At 45.0% G+C, this 17,548-nt stretch overlaps 1 protein-coding gene across 1 annotated transcript in view; it reads right to left on the bottom strand.

Annotated features, from left to right (window-relative positions):
* Positions 1 to 2,169: 2,169 nt before the first annotated feature.
* The window catches only part of LOC8032072 (vasopressin V1a receptor), a 107,367-nt gene continuing 91,988 nt past the window's right edge, over positions 2,170 to 17,548 (bottom strand). The window contains exon 2 of the mRNA XM_029985568.3: positions 2,170 to 2,936. Coding sequence (XP_029841428.3) covers positions 2,509 to 2,936 — 428 coding nt within the window. The 3' untranslated portion in view covers positions 2,170 to 2,508. The remainder of the gene's footprint in view (positions 2,937 to 17,548) is intronic.

The raw sequence follows: 17,548 nt of genomic DNA, 5'->3' as shown, positions 1-17,548 counted from the left end.
TCACCCACAGTTCGTTTCTTTCATTTAACTATGCACTTAAACGTATGCTCAGCATTTCTTCAGACACCTGAAACCTGCCCAAAAACATGCGCCTGCCACCAGCTCAGTAACATGCGCTCACGAACACACTTCCTCTTAGAGATGAGAGGTATCAAATAGTGTCCAAACTCCAATGACGAAACATGCACAAAGCACCTGGCTCGCCGACACCTTCGACGCAGTCAGCACCCTCAAAATGCACTCGGGATAGCAGCACCGTCCTTTCTTGGTCCTCTACGGAAAGCTCCTCAACGAAGGAAGAGGAGGAGGTGAGAACGCGCGGTGACATCAGAGGCAGGATGCGTGAAGAGCATCCTGCCTCTTCAGGCAGGATGCTCTTCAGGCAGGATGCGTTCAAACACCAGGTTTTGCACTTTGACGTCACGAACAGTCTCATCTCCTCCTCTCTTCCAGTTTCTATCCGCATAGAGCAGAACAACACGCGTCTCTGACGTCAGGCCGCTGTGGTGGCGCTGCCGTCGGCGTGGCGCACACGCACCTCGCGCGAATTTGGTTTGTGCACATGAACAGTGACCACGACTGGTGTGGACAAACGCAGACTTGTCTGTAAAAAGGTGCGTTGGCCCATACTTATAGGCTGACAGTCATCACATATATGGGTGAGACGATGCGTAAGTATCATCACTTGCCGCATACGCTCACAGCGTAAATAGGCTGATTCCAATCCCCGAGAAGCGTCGTGCTGGAAGTGGACTGGACGATGGGTAATTGCTTGTTAGCCGGCATGCTGAGAAACTTTAGTATGGATCATCCGAAGCATGTGGCATTCGCGTGTTAGGTCGAGATTGTTTTGCGATTGGTTGTTTGTGGAAATTTGAGCACGAATGAGCGGGCTTTCGAATTCGCCCTATGAGTCAGCGGTGGCATAGTGGCCGCCGTGGATAAGATCTTATACAGGAAGCCTGTAGACCACTCTATAGTAATCCCTTTCTGTGCGCTGATATCTTTTTCTGCTAGGCTGTGGAACACGTTCCGGGTACGCTCAGTCGCTGTGCATACGTCCGTAGCCCAGTGGCTTGGCACTGTTTTGCCTGGGTGATAAGCACAACAAAATTGCACTGAGTGAGTGAAGTATGAATAATCTTCTCATTGCAGTCGACCGTAGCAATTTCCAACCCGTGTAGTTAGGGAGGATCTAGACTTTGAGCAATGCGGTTACAACGAAATCTCCGTTCATGATTCGAGGGCTTATACAAATATTCTCACGTAGCTCCAAATTTGATCTAACTAGGAGTGGTGCCTACAGAGACATAAATACCTTTTTTTTATGTAGAGATGTGCGCACGTTTTCGCCGCATGTAGAACGGCGAAAACTCGAACTAGGGTCGACGTACGGAAGGGGAGTTCTGTTACCTCTCCGTGATTCAGATGGGACGCGGAAGAGTCAGGAGAAACAGCGTAACTCCCCTTCCGGAAGCAAAGCGTAGTTTGAGCATTCATGGCTTGGCGTCGCCTTGATTAAAAACGAAATCTACATTTAATTTATTTGACGAGGTTTGATTCGCAGGACTTGTTTATAATATAAAATATTCAATCGTTAATCGAACAAAAAAGAAAACTTCCCTATAAAGAATTTGGTTTGGATCGTAAGCTACATTTCGTAAAATCACATTGCAATTTGCCGTTTACTAACCTAGCTTACCTACGTCACAGGCCGAGCCAGTAAAAGGGCAAAAATAAAGCTTGCCAATAAAGACATAACATCTGCCCAGTTTTCGATTCAACCAACGAGCCTTCATGCTTTCTCGCTGTCCCTCCACTATAGCAAACTTTCAATGTGCTTACAACTTAGCATGACATTACGACAAGTAAATGACCCTCCCAGTGAAACCTCACCTTTGTTTCTTCACGGAGCGACTCTTATGGCTCGCCGATATTGTGCACGTCGCGGACCGAAAGACTCCATAGAGCCAACACCTCCTGCACTCGTTGTCACCTCAAGAAGAAAAAAAAGCAAGTTTTGCTCCTTGAGTAGTTACCGGGGGTAATAGCTGACTCCCGGAATACACCGTGGTCCCGGGCTGCTGAGCACATGCTTGAAGACGAGCTCTGACGGTACTTTTGTAACGTGCATTTTACAACATCAAGACTACCGCTCTAGGTATTTTATAAGTATGAGCTAGTTCCGAGCGTGCGCAGCGAACAGCGGACTCCCGTGTCCAATTTGGATCCCAACTCAAAATCCCCGGCTGCGCTGCTCGAGCAGGTACCAGCATTCAGGTCCCCCGCGGGCGGGGCCCATTCTTTATCTAGACACTGACTGAACGTGAGTTTCAGCCAAACGCTTAGGCAGCTCCCTTGTCCAATTTAGATCCCGACTCCGATAGGTGACTTTCGAAACTCAGCACTACGGCCTTGCCACCTGGGAGGTGTTGGTAGAGCTCACGAGTTCCTGGTTTGTCCGTCCATTGCAAGTCATTCCCGTGTCTACGTTCACCGCACCGCTCATCAGGACGAAATTAAGCCTTCGAAGGAACACTTTTTCCTGCCACCAAACATTCGTTTCTTGCTCCACCCAATCACATGTTCGTTGGAGCTCATTGCGATCGTCTCCGGGACGCCCCTTCGAGGCAGTTTGTTCGAAAGCGGAGGCTCTGACGCCTTGTCAGGTCTCTTGGAAAAAGCCACGGACGTCTTGTGGAGAGTGAGCTCGGCCCTGGAGCTCTGCCGGCTGAAGGGCACGTTGGCCTCCGTGTTCTGCGTGGTGAGCTCGGGCACGATCCCGCCGGAAGGACCGGCGCTGCCGGTCTTGTCCGGGCATCTGCACACCTGGTACCTTAGGGCATTGACCAGGCTGCGGTTGAAGAGGAGGTAGATCCAGGGATTCACGCAGCTGTTGAGGCTGTTGAGCAGCATCAGGATGGTCACCGTGGCATCTGCACAAATGCATGCAAGAAATGAATTGGCTTCCGTCTGAGACGGAGCGTAACTTACGCCTTCTAGGCGACTTCCCCTAAATCATTACGTGTGCAATCGCCGCCGACATCACGGTCTGATGGCGCCGATCATGCAGCGCCTAAGGCGCATCGTTACGTCGCTCGTTTCCCTCGTGGGTCTGCGGAGCGCAAGCTCGCCTGCCTGTCAGAACGCCGAGCTTTGATTGGCTCTGATGCAGTGATAGTGGGTAGACCCCAAAGCAAGCTGCCTTGAGGTCTACCCAGTATCCTTTTAATCGCAGCCAATCAGAGCTCGTCATTTGGATGTAACCACAACCTATGAAAAAAAAAATCGCAGCCAATCAGAGCTCGTCATTTTGACGTAACCACAACCTCTGAAAAAAAAAAAAAAAGCAGACGAATGTGCGCTTCGCATCGGGATCGTAGAGCCGACTGATGTCTGACTTAAGCGAAACAAGGTGCAGTTTGCAATTTCCTCCGCCAACGCGTTGTTCGCAAACAAGGCCCTGTTTCAAAATTTATTTGATCTTATACTGTCCAGACTTTAAAGGAGCGGTGCAACGATATTCAATTGGAATGTTTCTCACTTGACACGAGCTTACTGGCACTAGTGGGACTCAAGGATACTCACACGCAACGCCGCTTGCCAAGAAACGCCTTTGTTGCGGTGTAATTTCAAGGTCAAAAGCGATCATTTTCATTGAAGCTCTCCTTTGCAAAATTTGATGACGTAACGTGGGGATCGCAGTACACCCAAGTGACGATATATGAATGCGGTTCATAGATTGGACCCGAGCATTGTGTGAGCACTCGACTTGGGCTCGTGATAATTGCTAGCTCGAGAAGCATTCGGGTTGTGACCCGTGTCCAATCGCTGCAACAACGACAACAGCCGAGCCATAACAATGTCTGGAACTCAGCGCGTGTCCTGTGCCTTGCCAACCCCAGCGCGTGGCTATGATCAACACTGGCGGCATATAATCGGCTCCAGATCACGTGGCCGCTTGTTCTGGCTGCGAGTTGAGGGGGTGAACGCTGCTCGTTTTTCTTTAATTTTTTTTCTGGGACTTCTATTGCGTGGGGTGAAAAACGAACGCGTGTTTCATAGGTCATTAATGTCAGGAATCCGTTTTAAGCGGTATTTGCGCAAAGTACAAAAATTGTTTCATCGCTCCTTTAAAGTGAAGGTTTCGTATTTGGGCGTTCGAAAACCTATTTCGCTTCCAGCATCGCTTCATCCTGTTACCGTGCAATATGACCAGATAAAGTAACTCGAATTGACTCGAGTAGGATTCCGAAAAAAGCCATAATTTTGCAATAATCTATCGTCAAAGAAAAAAACGTAAAGTTTTATGTTCGTGATTTTTGAAAAGTGAAATTTCACGTAAAATTTCACGTTTTCATACAAAGTCGATTTGTCTCTCGATTGCACAAATCCAGATAATATTCTGGTTCAAAAAATAATCTGGCCCCAAAACTGTGCTCTGCATTGCGATATTGAACAAGTAGGACATCATTGTACTACGGAACAAAAAAGCTTTTCTCGGCCAGAACGTGTCGTAGTTTACAGATCTCGTTTGTTAGATTGGGATTGACTTTTTATGGCTACATTTACTCGATTCGACCATGTTGGGTCAAACCAAGATTTCAATGCAATTATTGCATACACAAGGAATAAAGAGGAGATCGGGTGTGCGTGATTGTTTCCTTCCCGAATAAATGCATATCCATCGTGTCTTCGTAAACATACACTCGCTAGGATTCTCCTATTGGTCGCCGTGGTTGCCTGCCTTTGTGTTCTGCGGTAAAGTGAACACACCGACTTTTAAATGCAATAGCATTTCTTTTGACAGCCTGAGGGTTTCGTTTGTATTCTCATGTTTCAAAAAGATGACTGGCTTTTGTTCGATTAAATTTAACAATGAGAAAAACACTTGCGTTTTGTTACGGCATTAAGATGGTTTGTTCCCTAAATCTTTTTAGTATTGCGATTATTCGAGTACAGTTTTCAGAGCAGAAAATAGCCCAATCAGTATATTTTGCTGGACTAATAGAAGCCCGACTGAACGAAAATTGTCGTTTTCCCGCATATTGCCCAGCGCGTCGCAAAGGGGGTGCGTGCTTGGCTTTCGCGTGGAGGCTCCAGGTTCGATTCCAGGGAGCGGACTCATCTTCTATTGAGTCTTTCAACTTGACGTTCTCGTAAGTTTGAGAGCCTTGTCGTCTGATCAAGCTACGAATGCTCTACGCGCCGAACGTGCTATGCCGAATGTTCCAAACTTTCGGCGTAACACGTCGGTAAAAAATGACCGCATCTGCACGTGGTGAATGATGTAGATTGGGGCGAAGATCTGGTGGTGCTTGTCTGCGTAGACGCTGAGCCGCAGCATGCCGAGCCTTTCGTTCGTTTTCATCCATGTCAGAAAGAGAATGTGTGGTATGGAACGTGGTTATATACGTATATTTAGCATTTGACCGCAGGGCCCTCTCGTCTATAAACGTTGAGCCAATGCCAGCAAAGTTTAACGCGATTACATACGCATTTGACCGCAGCGCCCTCTCATTTATAGACGTTGAGCGGCTACATGCAACGTTTTATCGATGACAGAAACCCCAGCTCTTGAGTTACTACCACATCTCAGAGCCCCCTACTCGTTCCGCAGTCGTGGCCGAGTGGTTAAGGCGATGGACTAGAAATCCATTAGGGTCTCCCTGCACCAAACATTTTTTTTATTTCTTTTTGCCCTACACGAGCACGTGAGCACGTGCTCACGTGCTTGTGAGCACGTTAGCACGTGAGCTCACGAGCCTGATTACGAGCACGAGCACCAGCAAGATCGATGTGAGCACGGACGCCGGACGGACAACGCTAGACTGGGTATTCACACGATGGAGAAATCCCGAGGATTTCTCCCCGGCACGGGCGCATCACGAGACGAAAACGCGAGGCTTTTGCACACCGAAAAGCCTGACGTTTTCGTCGCGGGATGCGCGTGCCGGGGAGAAATCCCCGGGATTTCTCCCTCGTGTGAATACCCCTTAAGGAGCTTCGCCCCTAAAAAAATTCTCCGCGTGGCGGTCCGGAGTGAGTCTCGTTACCACGCTCGATCGTGCTCCTCCGAAGACCTTCGACGTCTCGGACGCTATCTCTTTGTATTTTTGTTTTCGACACAAGGTTCGCCAAATTAAATGTTTAGTTTCTGTCCATTCGTCGCCTCACCATCTGTCATTCGTCACAGATGACAAAGCGACGTTAAGACGTTACAGTATTAAGATGGTTTGTCCCTACCACAATCTTTTTAGGATTGCGATTATTCGAGTACAATTTTCAGAACGAAAAATAGCCCATCCAGTATTTCTTCCTGGACTAATAGAAGCAAAATTAAACGAAAATTATGCCTTTTCCCCGCATATTATTTGCGTGAGCGTGTTTTCTCTCCAGAACTCTCCACCAACTTCTAGCTTTTATTTATCTGGGCCACGTTCAATAACACATTATATGCTTTGGTATTATTTCGTCAGCATGGTGCGTCTACATTAAAAAATCTTGTTTGTTGAGGATTTAGGCTATGAAAATAGCAATTTGTCTACTTAAAGCGATCATTTTTAGGGGTCCTTCCATCATTATTGTTTACCATCTTGCGCATTAGTGATTTGTACCCATTTCAACAAAAATAAATTGTATTTTCGCTGAAATTTATGTTCATATTTATGTTTATTTCATAATTACTTACAGCGCGACTGGGACAAGGACAGACAGAGGAGAAACACAGAAACACAGGACAAGCGCTGAACTAGCAACTGATTCTATTGAAAAGAAAAGACATCTGATGCTGCTGCTGCTCGTGCAGGCATGCCCCTCCGTGGCCCTGGCGCTGTAAGTAATTATGAACTCTTACCAACTCGCCCAATTGTCCATTTTGTTATGTTTATTTACTCATGTCCACCACCAGCAACATGCATTCCCGGTGGTGCATCACAGGTTTTGAAGGTAGCTTATTTGATTGCTTTGATTGTTTGTCGGAGTAGGAATGTCCAAGTAGACTGCCCTTGGTTCCGAGGCCGGTTCATTGTTTTCTCAACCTGAGTCTCAACCTGGGTCTCAACCAGAGATCGAAAATTAATCATCATGTCACAGCCGGTTGCGTTCCAACACCTAAATAATTTCACCCCCCAAATCCCTAAAAGAAAACAAGTTGTACGCGTCCGTACAATCTAAAAAAGGTTATAGATGTTGTCAGAATCTTTCAATAAGCACGAAACGTCGGCCAAAGTTCGGTACAGGGTCGTTAGCTGTCGCTAGGTGCGCTACTTTCCCGGAAGGGGTAAAGTCACTTCATGTTTCAAAAGTAGCGCAAGGCGCTTCGATGCACGAGGCATGTGCAACGTTCAACCCTTGGGAAGATCATGGCGGCACAGCGCAGCACTGCGCTAGATTTCAGACGCAATGAATTTCCCAGTAGTGGCACGCGGCACGTGCCTTGAGCATTTCTACAGCAATGAATGGTGCCACTTTCCCAGGATAGAAGGGCTTTAGAAAGGGGAATTTTCGTTTGGTCGCCCCACTCTCATTGTGCCACCCCGAATTCGCGATTACAAATAATATTTCCGGAAACGATTTATCGCACACCGAAATTTCGTTAATCCTGTGCTGCAACTATATCACGCCTTATTTAAATCTTACATATCTTATTACTATTTTGTCTGGGGCACCACCATACAAACAAATCGTAAAAAAATATTATTACTTCACAAAAAGCTTTGCGTTTTATTGCAAACGTTCATTTTCTATCTCATACGGAAACCTTGTTTTCAATACTCCAGTTCACACATATACAAAATTTGTATAAGTTTCGCGGAAAAATTTACCCTCTAAAGTTTCGGGGACAATTCACCCGCTTAATTCAGCGGAAACATTTTCCCACTAAACTTAGCGGAAAAAGTGTCCCGCTAAATTTAGAGACTTAAATTGTAAATTTAATTTTTATAGACCATTCCATTTAGCGCTCTCAGGGCGGAGCCATTTTGTTCTACCGCAGCGCCCCCTCCACACATCCGCGAAGTTCTGTAGGTTCGACGGAGTAAAACAAGAGAGAGGACACGCGTTCGATTCTGCTAGCAGACAACAAACCGGGAGGTTGCCGCCCTCCATCTTTGGGCTGTACAAGAGCTGTACCGAACATCGAACTCTCGCTCGTCGCTGCCGTTGTGAAGTGGTTCGCGTTCTTAGAATATTTATAGCCACTCCAAAATCAGCCTACAGCTCTCTCTTGCTTTATTTCAGAATCAGCTACCATAACTTTGTTCCTTTACTTCCTTAACAGTGGAGTCAGCCGGCAGTACTACCCTCAACCACTGCGTCTATTGCGTCAGGAGAGCACGTTTTTATTTATTATTCCAGACTTCCACTCATTGTCGCTAAAGGCCTACAGGAGTACGAACTTTTTATGGTAAAAAAAGCTACAGCAACCGAATTTACTTTTTGCCGGAAGGCCGGCCACTCTGACACTTTCTTCCCATTTCTTTTTTTTTTTTTTCACGCAGGTAGCAGCACAATTCTAGCCGGTTATTTTTTTTTTTATCGAGCATAGCATTACACGATAAGTTGCATATTAAAATACATCCATCTGCGCTTGAAATTTCTAAATAGACGCTATTTTAAACCTAGTTTGAACGCCAGCCGGATGTTAGGTACAGCCCACTCGGCGCAGCAGACGACGTGCGGGGTGAGAGGGGGAGGGAATTTTTTTTCTCTCCGCTCTTCCTAGTGGAACGGTCTATATTTAGCGAGAAATTCGGCAAGAATTTCCCGCTAAATGGGAGGGGAGCGGGAGAGGAGGAGAGGAGGAGGTGCATACCCTCCCTTCCGTACCCTCCCCTCCCCTTTCTCAAGAGCTGCGCCCTAATTCGGCATTACAGAGAATGGTAAACGTCTTTCATTTTTTCATCATCAGAATTTAACAACTTCTTGAAGGAGACATCAGAATTAGCTAAAAACACAACCACCGTCCGCCTTCTTTGCGCGAAAATTGCAAAGGCCAATTTTCGCACGAACTACAGTTTGAAATCGTTACAACATAATCTGCCCCCATTGTTAAATGAGTATAATATGAAACAAATTACCGTTCGCACTATGAACTTTAGATTACTGCACTTACATTTTGTGTAGCCAACTTTTTTTCTTGATGTAAACATTTCAAACTATTCGCTTTTTTATGAAATGTGCATTTTCGTTCTTGTGGTGTAAAGCTTTAAACTATATGCTTCGTTGTGTAAGCATTTATATGTTGTTATACCCTGTCCTTATTTTGTATCCCCATCACCATCTGCCAAGTGTACGGAGCCACGACGCCGTCAAGCCTAGTCAGGTTTTTGTCCGTGGTTTCAGCGTCTGTAACTGTCACAGATGCAAATAAGCATCACTATCATTATGTCTGAGCACGTGACGTCTGTGCACGCTGTGCACATCGTTTGTACGTACCTTTTAACCACATGCAGAAATACCTAAACCAAGGGTGAGCTCGGTGCCCTGAACCAAATATATTTCTGCGTCAAGTAAAAAACAACATATATACTGCTCCGGAATGAATCTACAAGTCGTGGCTTTTCCAAACGATTGCACGGAACACAATGCTATCATGGCGCTCAGCACGGTGCGTAAGATAGCATCAGGATTTTACTTTTAATTTTGTTTTACTGCATGCAGAATGCTTGCTTTGTGTAAATAAACTGATATAAATTGCGTGTGATTGTGGTCGTATCTCTATTTTCGTTCAATACTTGTGTGACTGCACATATCTTGAGCGGGGTACCGGTGGCCTAGTGCGTTAACGCACACTAGCTCGGAGCACAGGGAGCGAAATCTCGCGCTTCACAACCCAGAAACCCTGTGTTCAATCCCTACCCCTGCCCGTTTCGATCTGAATTATCACCGCACTTGCGTGCGGTCGTATTTCACTACTGCAAGATGCATGTTTTCGATCATAGGCTAGCTGTTGCACTGCACTGGCTGAATGTCTCGCATACTTCTGAGACACCAGATGCCCACAGTGGCTGACTGCCCGCTGTACAATCATACAACACAATTACAATTTACAAAAAAGACTTGTACTGCATTTAATCCACGAAATATTGTAGTGACATGTATTAATTGTTATGTTGCACGACCAAGCAAACTTGTACGATACTCGCTCGGATGTTTTCAGGCATTTTCTGTTGTTCCATAAAAAATGTCACCTCTACCAAACAAGGATACTTCATGATGCATAAGCTTATATTGTTTGTTCACTCAAGTTATTCAGGTCTAATATTTTCTGTTGGGCCACTTAATGATGCAGAAGTTTAGTTTGTTTGTTCACTCAAGTTATTCACGTCTAATATTTTCTGTTGGGCTACTTAATGACGCAGAAGTTTAGTTTGTTTGTTCACTCAAGTTATTCACGTCTAATATTCTCAGTTGGGCTAATTAATGATGCATAAGTTTAGTTTGTTTGTTCACTCAAGTTATTCAGGTCTAATATTTTCTGTTGGGCTACTTAATGATGCAGAAGTTTTGTTCGTTTGTTCACTCAAGTTATCCACGACTAATATTTTTTTTTATATAACGTGAATATATTATAACTATAACTCGTAGTGTTAGCTATGCACTCTGTTGAGCTTATTTTTAAGAATAAACTTGTGATTCAAATAATGTTTATTTCTTCAAACATTTATGGCGATAACATTAGCACGTCTTTATATCAAATATGACTTCAATCATGCCATTCAAAACGGCGTTAAGCCCACCAAAGTAATAGGCATGTAACTGTCGTAATTACAATAAAAAAACAAGCTATCGATCATGCACTTTATGATGCTTTCAAATTGCAATAACTGTTCAAACGTTTAAACAAGCCTTTTTTTTTTAGTGTCCGTCACAAAAGAATTTGCGAGATGGGTGAAAGATGGCGATGCAACAAAGTTGAACAGAAACACAATATACAAAAACAAGACAAGAGGGAGACCGGAACGCTCGGTGTTCCCCTCACCCTCTTACTGTTGGCATTGTTTTTTTTTATTTTTTTTCTGCGGATGGTTGGATTGATTTTTGAATGACTCTTTATGCATAAATCTATGTGTGGGCAAGCCTTTTTTTACACACACTATACGTAACAAGTCTAGCGATAACAGCCGGTACTAATAAAATTTTATGTAATAAAATGTATCATATTCTTATGCTAAGTAAATGGACCATTTCTTAGAGCATAGCCTTGTATCTCAGAAGAAACATATTCAAGTGGTGCCTACGTGCCCCTTCTGTCGCATCTTGAGTAGTTATTCTTTTGTGGTTAAGTTAACATTCATAGCTCGCTTGTCCCCATCTGTGTTCCTATTCGAAGCTACAACATGCGCATTTGAGCCCCTTCCCATTTATTTCACATTTCGACCGCCAGGCCGTTGCAGTTTCCGCTGCATCCTTGAATACGTGGTAGCTCCCCGCTTCTCTCCTCCGTGTCTTTTCCGTAGGGCGGCGTTGCCTCCTCTGGAGTTGCGAACACTTACAAAGTGTTTTTAGCAGCATGTTGTCTCACGATTGTCGTGGGTGATGAATAAGCCGGTTCTTCGCTATTGTCTAGGATATAGCACCATAGAGCGTGATCTTTACAGCTCGTCTTACACAGATCTTGCCGCTTACACTATGTCTGGGGACTGGGTTATTGTTCGTCATATTTCTCGATCGTGTGCGGACAAGAGTGCTGGGCTCGGCTGGGATTTGTCACGCAACGTTCGTCACGCAATAGGGAGTTTTCGTAGACCGCGCTGCCCCCTCCGCTAAGCTTTCCGCTACGAAGAAGTTGCTACTGCGCCTGCGCGCCGATAGCCTTGGCTGTGGAGTTCCCGCTATCGTAGCGGGTTGCGGAGGGCCTTGCGGGATGGCGAAAACGATCTACGAAAACTCCCTAATGTCATACAACGCTCACGCAACGTTCGGCTACGTCAGCCGAGCGCTGCGTCAGTAGCACTATCGAGTAGTTAATCATGTTCTTGTCCTAGTTCGCAACGTAACCGCTAGGGCTGCAAAAGGCTGGATCTTCAACGTGCGGTGCTTAGTGGCGGTAGGAGAATATTTGATAATGATTAAAAAGCGCAACAAGACGACGGACAAACAAAGAGGAGACACAGACACAGCGCTGTGTCTGTGTCTCCTAGTCGTTTGTCCGTCGTCTTGTTGCGAACGCTGTCTGTGTCTCCTCCTTGTTTGTCCGTCGTCTTGTTACACTTTTTAATCATTATGAATCACCAACTTGCCCAACTTTCTACTCTCGGGAGGATATTTACCATTGTCCATTAATTTCGATTTAGAAGTATACTGTTGAACGGCTCAGCCGTACCGTCTTTTTGTTTTGCTTTCCAAACGGAGATTGGTTAATCGTTGAAATAATAGCTTTGGCTCGAAGACCAAAGCCGCCGCCCGAATGAAAGGGTTCAGCCCCATCCATCCATCCACTTTAATAGCAGACGTGGCCCCATGGGGGTAGGAAGCCTTTGGAGGCGACATGACGCCAGCAGAGCTGAAGCCGGGTGAGACTTGTGGAGGCACAGGCCCACAACGATGACCAAAACCAAAAGACATCTTATACAATCTTGTGCGCAGCAAGGACGAGAACAAAAGCAGAGAACAGGACACAACAAGGCGCAACTTTCAACTGAATTTTATTGAATACATGTTCCGGTATTTATAGTCTCAACAGTCGTCACAATGACAACAAAACGACATAAGCAGAGGAAAACCACCATCACAGAGCATAATTAGAAAATAACACTATCTTGTTCCCAGGAAAAACAATTCCTTGTGCAATAACGTAATCGACGGCAGAGCAACACACGTGTCTCCTAAATAATCAATGTGCTCGGCTTCTACGATTTCGCGTGTTAACGCTGACTTGCATTTCCAAATGTTTACGTATCCATCCAACAGTGGGGTACAACCGCATGTCCTGCAATGCAAGTCAAGATATCCACCGTTCTTTTTTTTGCCCATTCTTGTTGGGGTCACGGAGGGCCTTCTAAGAAAGCGCTGTCTCGTGGAAAACAATGAGAGCCAGATGGCAAGACAAAAAGGAAAAGTTGTTGTGATACCGTAAATACACCAAGTGTAGCACAATTTAAAGAAAGTAGCAATGCGATCAAATTTAAATGTAGTGTTTTCTGCGCCCAATAAGCTCATGGACCTGTGCAAACTATCAAAGCCTGGCGGCGTGCCAAACACGGATGTGAAACGAAGCACAGAACGAAATTTGTCGACTGTACAGATGGTGTGGTTTATCGCATTCCGTTGTCCTGTGGCAGGCACTACGTCCGGCAGACGGGGCCCTGCCTAAATGATCGGCTTCGCGAGCACAATAACAACGTGCAAAAAAAGAGCGGTGGCTTTCTTGACTTGCATTGCAGGACATGCGGTTGTACCCCACTGTTGGATGGATGCGTGAAAATTGGGAAATGCAAGTCAGCGTTAACACGCGAAATCGTAGAAGCCGAGCACATTGATTATTTAGGACACACGTGTGTTGCTATGCCGTCGATTGTGTTATCGCAGAAGGAATTGTTTTTTCCTGAGAACGAGATAGTGTTATTTTCCAATTAAGCTCTTTGATGGTGGTTTTCCTTTGTTTTTGTCGTTTTGTTGTCATGGTGACGATGGTTGAGACTATCAATACCGGAACACGTATTCAATAAAAATCAGTTGAAAGTTGCGCCTTGTTGTGTCCTGTTCTCTTCTTTTGTCCCCATCCTTGCTGCGCAGAAGGTTGTATAAGATGCCCAACCAACTCGCCCAAACAACCACTCTTCTTCAGAAGACACTATTGGACGGACTTGGGCACCCTCGGATGCTATTGGACGAAGTTGGGCATCCTTGGGGGCACTCCCCCCGACCGCGAGCTCTATTTCCGGCTTCACTTGAGATTCTCTCGTTTGGCTGGCTTAGAGGGGCCCTGCAAGGACCTTTTCACTGGTTTTTACTTTGCACCGAACCTGAGCGCACTGAACGGAGTAACTTAATGAAACTTTTCTTTTCTCGAATTGCGCTTTATTTTAAAAGTTATAGGCGAATTAGAATTACAAGAACAAACAAAAAATAACTTCCTTCATGACGTCGTAGGTCCTGGCTTGAGTGGCCGTGAACTAGAGGAGGGGTAGTGACTTCATCGAGCGCTCACGGTTGCCGCACTCCGTGTTGACGGCTCGAGAAGGCGCCACTAAAGCATGTGTTGGATAGGCTCTATGAAGCGTGCAGCCAGGGCGACTCGCACTGCATTTGCTGCGCGATGAAACACTAATTCGCCATGACACTCTATAGGCCACAAACGACAGCAAGCACGTGGTAAAGATCAGTTCAGAACGAGAGTCACCTCGCGCTGGCGTACCACGAAACGGCCAAAATGCAAGACAAAGCTGCTCGCCGATAGCCTTCGGAGCGCTCGGTACCGGTCGGATCCTCCAGTTCATGCGACCGCAGCGCCGCCGCGTAAATCCGGGACCTTTCTACGATTGCCGCTCGTCGGTGCCTGATCCCACTAGACCTTTCTAGTATGCGCCGCCTTTTCCACCGCTTGGTGGCGGGCATGTTGACGGGTCATTTCTTGTTTCTGCACTTTCTAAAGTGCATTTGTTTCTTTTCTGATTAAAATACTGAAGAAAGCTACTTTTATAAATAATTTAAATGGTTCACGCCACTTTTATTTTGTATTTCAACTAAAAGGAAGCTTTTAGCGGCTCTGGCAGTAGTAAGCCCAGGAGACAGAACCAAAGACGTCGCATATCGCGCGCTTTCGGCACCGCGGGTCGCCGACGTAGGTGGAGGAGGTTTCCGCGTCGTCCGGTTAAAATATGACTCACTGATCCTTAGTTATTCTCTCCTCGCCTGCTGTCCTGCACGAACCCCAAGAGACATGGAAACCGAAAAAAAGTTAGACGCTTAAATAGGATTACAGGGGCCCTTTAAGCCTGTCGCCTTCACTTCTTCCTACCTTCATTCGTGGCAGTGAGTTCGCTTCTCTGTGGGGCCCTTGTCCGGCAGCCTTTCAACCTCTATTTATGCACTCCGTCGTTGTGGACGCACAGCGCGAAAAAGTGTTTTCGGAGCAAGTAGACTACGGGAACGAGAGATTACAGAAATCTTTTATAAACAATCTAATGCCGAATTGACCCGCTTCTCCGGAACGCGAACTTGGGACCCCCAGGCTTGAATCTTCCAGGGTTAATGCGGAACATCCTTGGATTACGTCTGCTTCGGGATTCCGTTGGCGTTTTTTCGATCCTCATTCATACTTGAACAGGGGCGTGTGCAGCCTCCGGCGACGTCGTGGGCGCGGCGTGATTTATGAATGTGTCGAGTGTTATCGCGCATACAGCCGGCAGCCTTGTCGCATAAATGTTTTATAGTTGCCGCTGCTGAGCTCTGCTGAAAGTTCGTCATGTGCTGGTTGTTTTTCTTCAACACCAAACTCTCGAGTTTTCTCCCTCTCGTAAATCCCGGCCCTCTGTTTGTTCGCTTTGTCTGTTGTGCCCCCTGGTAACGATAAGGGGAAACAGCTGCCAATCGAGGGAATCCATTCCCTGTTCTATGAACACACGAATATGTTTTTAACACGATGGAATCACTCAGAGTGAGGAAACATGGGACAAAGAACACGAACGAAATAGACGCTTCAAATTCTCCCATATCAGGTCTCTTTCTTTATTCCTTTTTTTATTGTGTTTCAGCATGAACCTAAACTTGAGCTTCAAAATTTTATGACATCATAAAACTCGTTAGAAAGAGTGGCAGACCTGTGCTACATGTTGTACTAGTTGTTGTTCTTCTTTTGTTGGTTTGTTTGTTTGTTTTGTGTGCAAGACTGACTTTTTCAGCGCGCACCAGTCACCTACGTATGTTTGCAGATTTTCGTTTGTCCTTTCTCCCCCTTGTTCCCCTTTTCCAGAAATTATTATAGATTATTCTGTCCAGCTCGGCTGCACCTCCGCATGAAATGCATAAACAACTGAACAAGAAAAAAAACACACCATAACGTTTTCCTGTCTAGAATATGGAACTGGAAATCCGTATGGATTTAATCTGGATTTCAGGTTTTCAGAAATTATTCCTTTTTCTTCAGTCTTTATTTCAGGTCTTCCGAAATTCAGTCTGGCCACTTTGATCACTATCATCATCTGTGGAACGGCATCTGTGCCGTACCAATGGCGGCCTTCCAGTGACTGATAAAGGAAGACGTTGAAGGTGCTCCTGAGTGGATGATGCGAGGGTTCGGGGGTTAGTACGATGCGAAGTAAGCGTTCATATCTAACTCAGATTCAGTAAATCTGGGGCGGCACACAATCGACTTTAAAGCCCTTCGGTTTATAGAATTTTATCGAGGCGTCTGCGTGGGTTGGATCTTTGTTCTAACTGCGGGTTCTTTGTCACCATCGAATCGGAAGTAATCGAGAAAGAACTACTTATTATACAATACCTCGCCTGCCGTTGACCTGCAAAAGTGGCGGCGTTCGATAAATTGCAAGTTGATTACCGCCGTTGGTATGGCAAAACCTAAACTTCTCTACGCGCCACCAGATGGCACTGAATTTCGGAAAGGTTCTATTCCCGTTAAATTTGCAGTTCCATAATCGAGATAGTGAAAAATTATTTTGGGCTTTTCCGTAGCTCTTCCATTCGCTATCTTGGTGATTGTAACATTTATCGATGCCTACTATTTTTTTTTATTAACTCAAACACGTCAAAATTGTTTATATATATATATATATATATATATATATATATATATATATATATATATATATGGGTGGTTTCATCTCAAATCGTGCAGGCAAAAAAGGTCGAATTTTTAATTTCGATGAAAAAAATATATGTTATGGCGCCGTTTCTAAAACCGCAGTCGCCACAAATCGCAAGCTCGTCGGATTTTTTGTTCTCAACTTATGAATTTTTAAAGAGGCCGCGGCGATAAGCAGTATTTTTCACACCCGTCGTGGGTCGGATGTTTCGCTTGATCTCCCGCCATGGATTTTCGGTCCACATTATATTAACTTTTTTCAAGCACTCTGTGTACACATTTAAAACGCTCCAATGCCATAAAATAATTTTAGGTGTTTTGCTTTTTTTTTGTCAAAATGTCAAAAACGCCTCCTCGGTCAATTGTGGACGAACTTTGACAATTAATTACTGGCGATCTACTTGGGTTACACCAATATTTTTTATGTCCACGGAGAGCCCAAAACACGCTCTTTATATGTGTTATAAAATGCCTCGGCTGTATAAAATATATTTTGCGTTACATTTACGTTAATATTATGCAAAAACCAAAAAGTGCCATTTTTGAAATTGATTTTCTCAAAAAACCCATTTTTTATTTTTTTTATTTTTTGTTAAAATGTAGATATGATAGTTGTCTACACGAAAATCAAGCCTAGAAAGTGTATATTTTGTTTGTATGTTTTATATTTAGGCCTCAATATCGGAAAAAAGACGTCTTTGTTTTGCAAGACTTAAGTCAGACATAGCGACCCATGCGTCTCTATTAATTGTGAAAAAGTTTTCTTAAATCTTCTTCTGC

Source organism: Ixodes scapularis, unplaced genomic scaffold (genome assembly GCF_016920785.2).
Source record: "Ixodes scapularis isolate PalLabHiFi unplaced genomic scaffold, ASM1692078v2 PGA_scaffold11__112_contigs__length_91849675, whole genome shotgun sequence".
Taxonomy (NCBI): domain Eukaryota; kingdom Metazoa; phylum Arthropoda; class Arachnida; order Ixodida; family Ixodidae; genus Ixodes; species Ixodes scapularis.
This window is presented reverse-complemented; position numbering and strand designations above follow the sequence as displayed.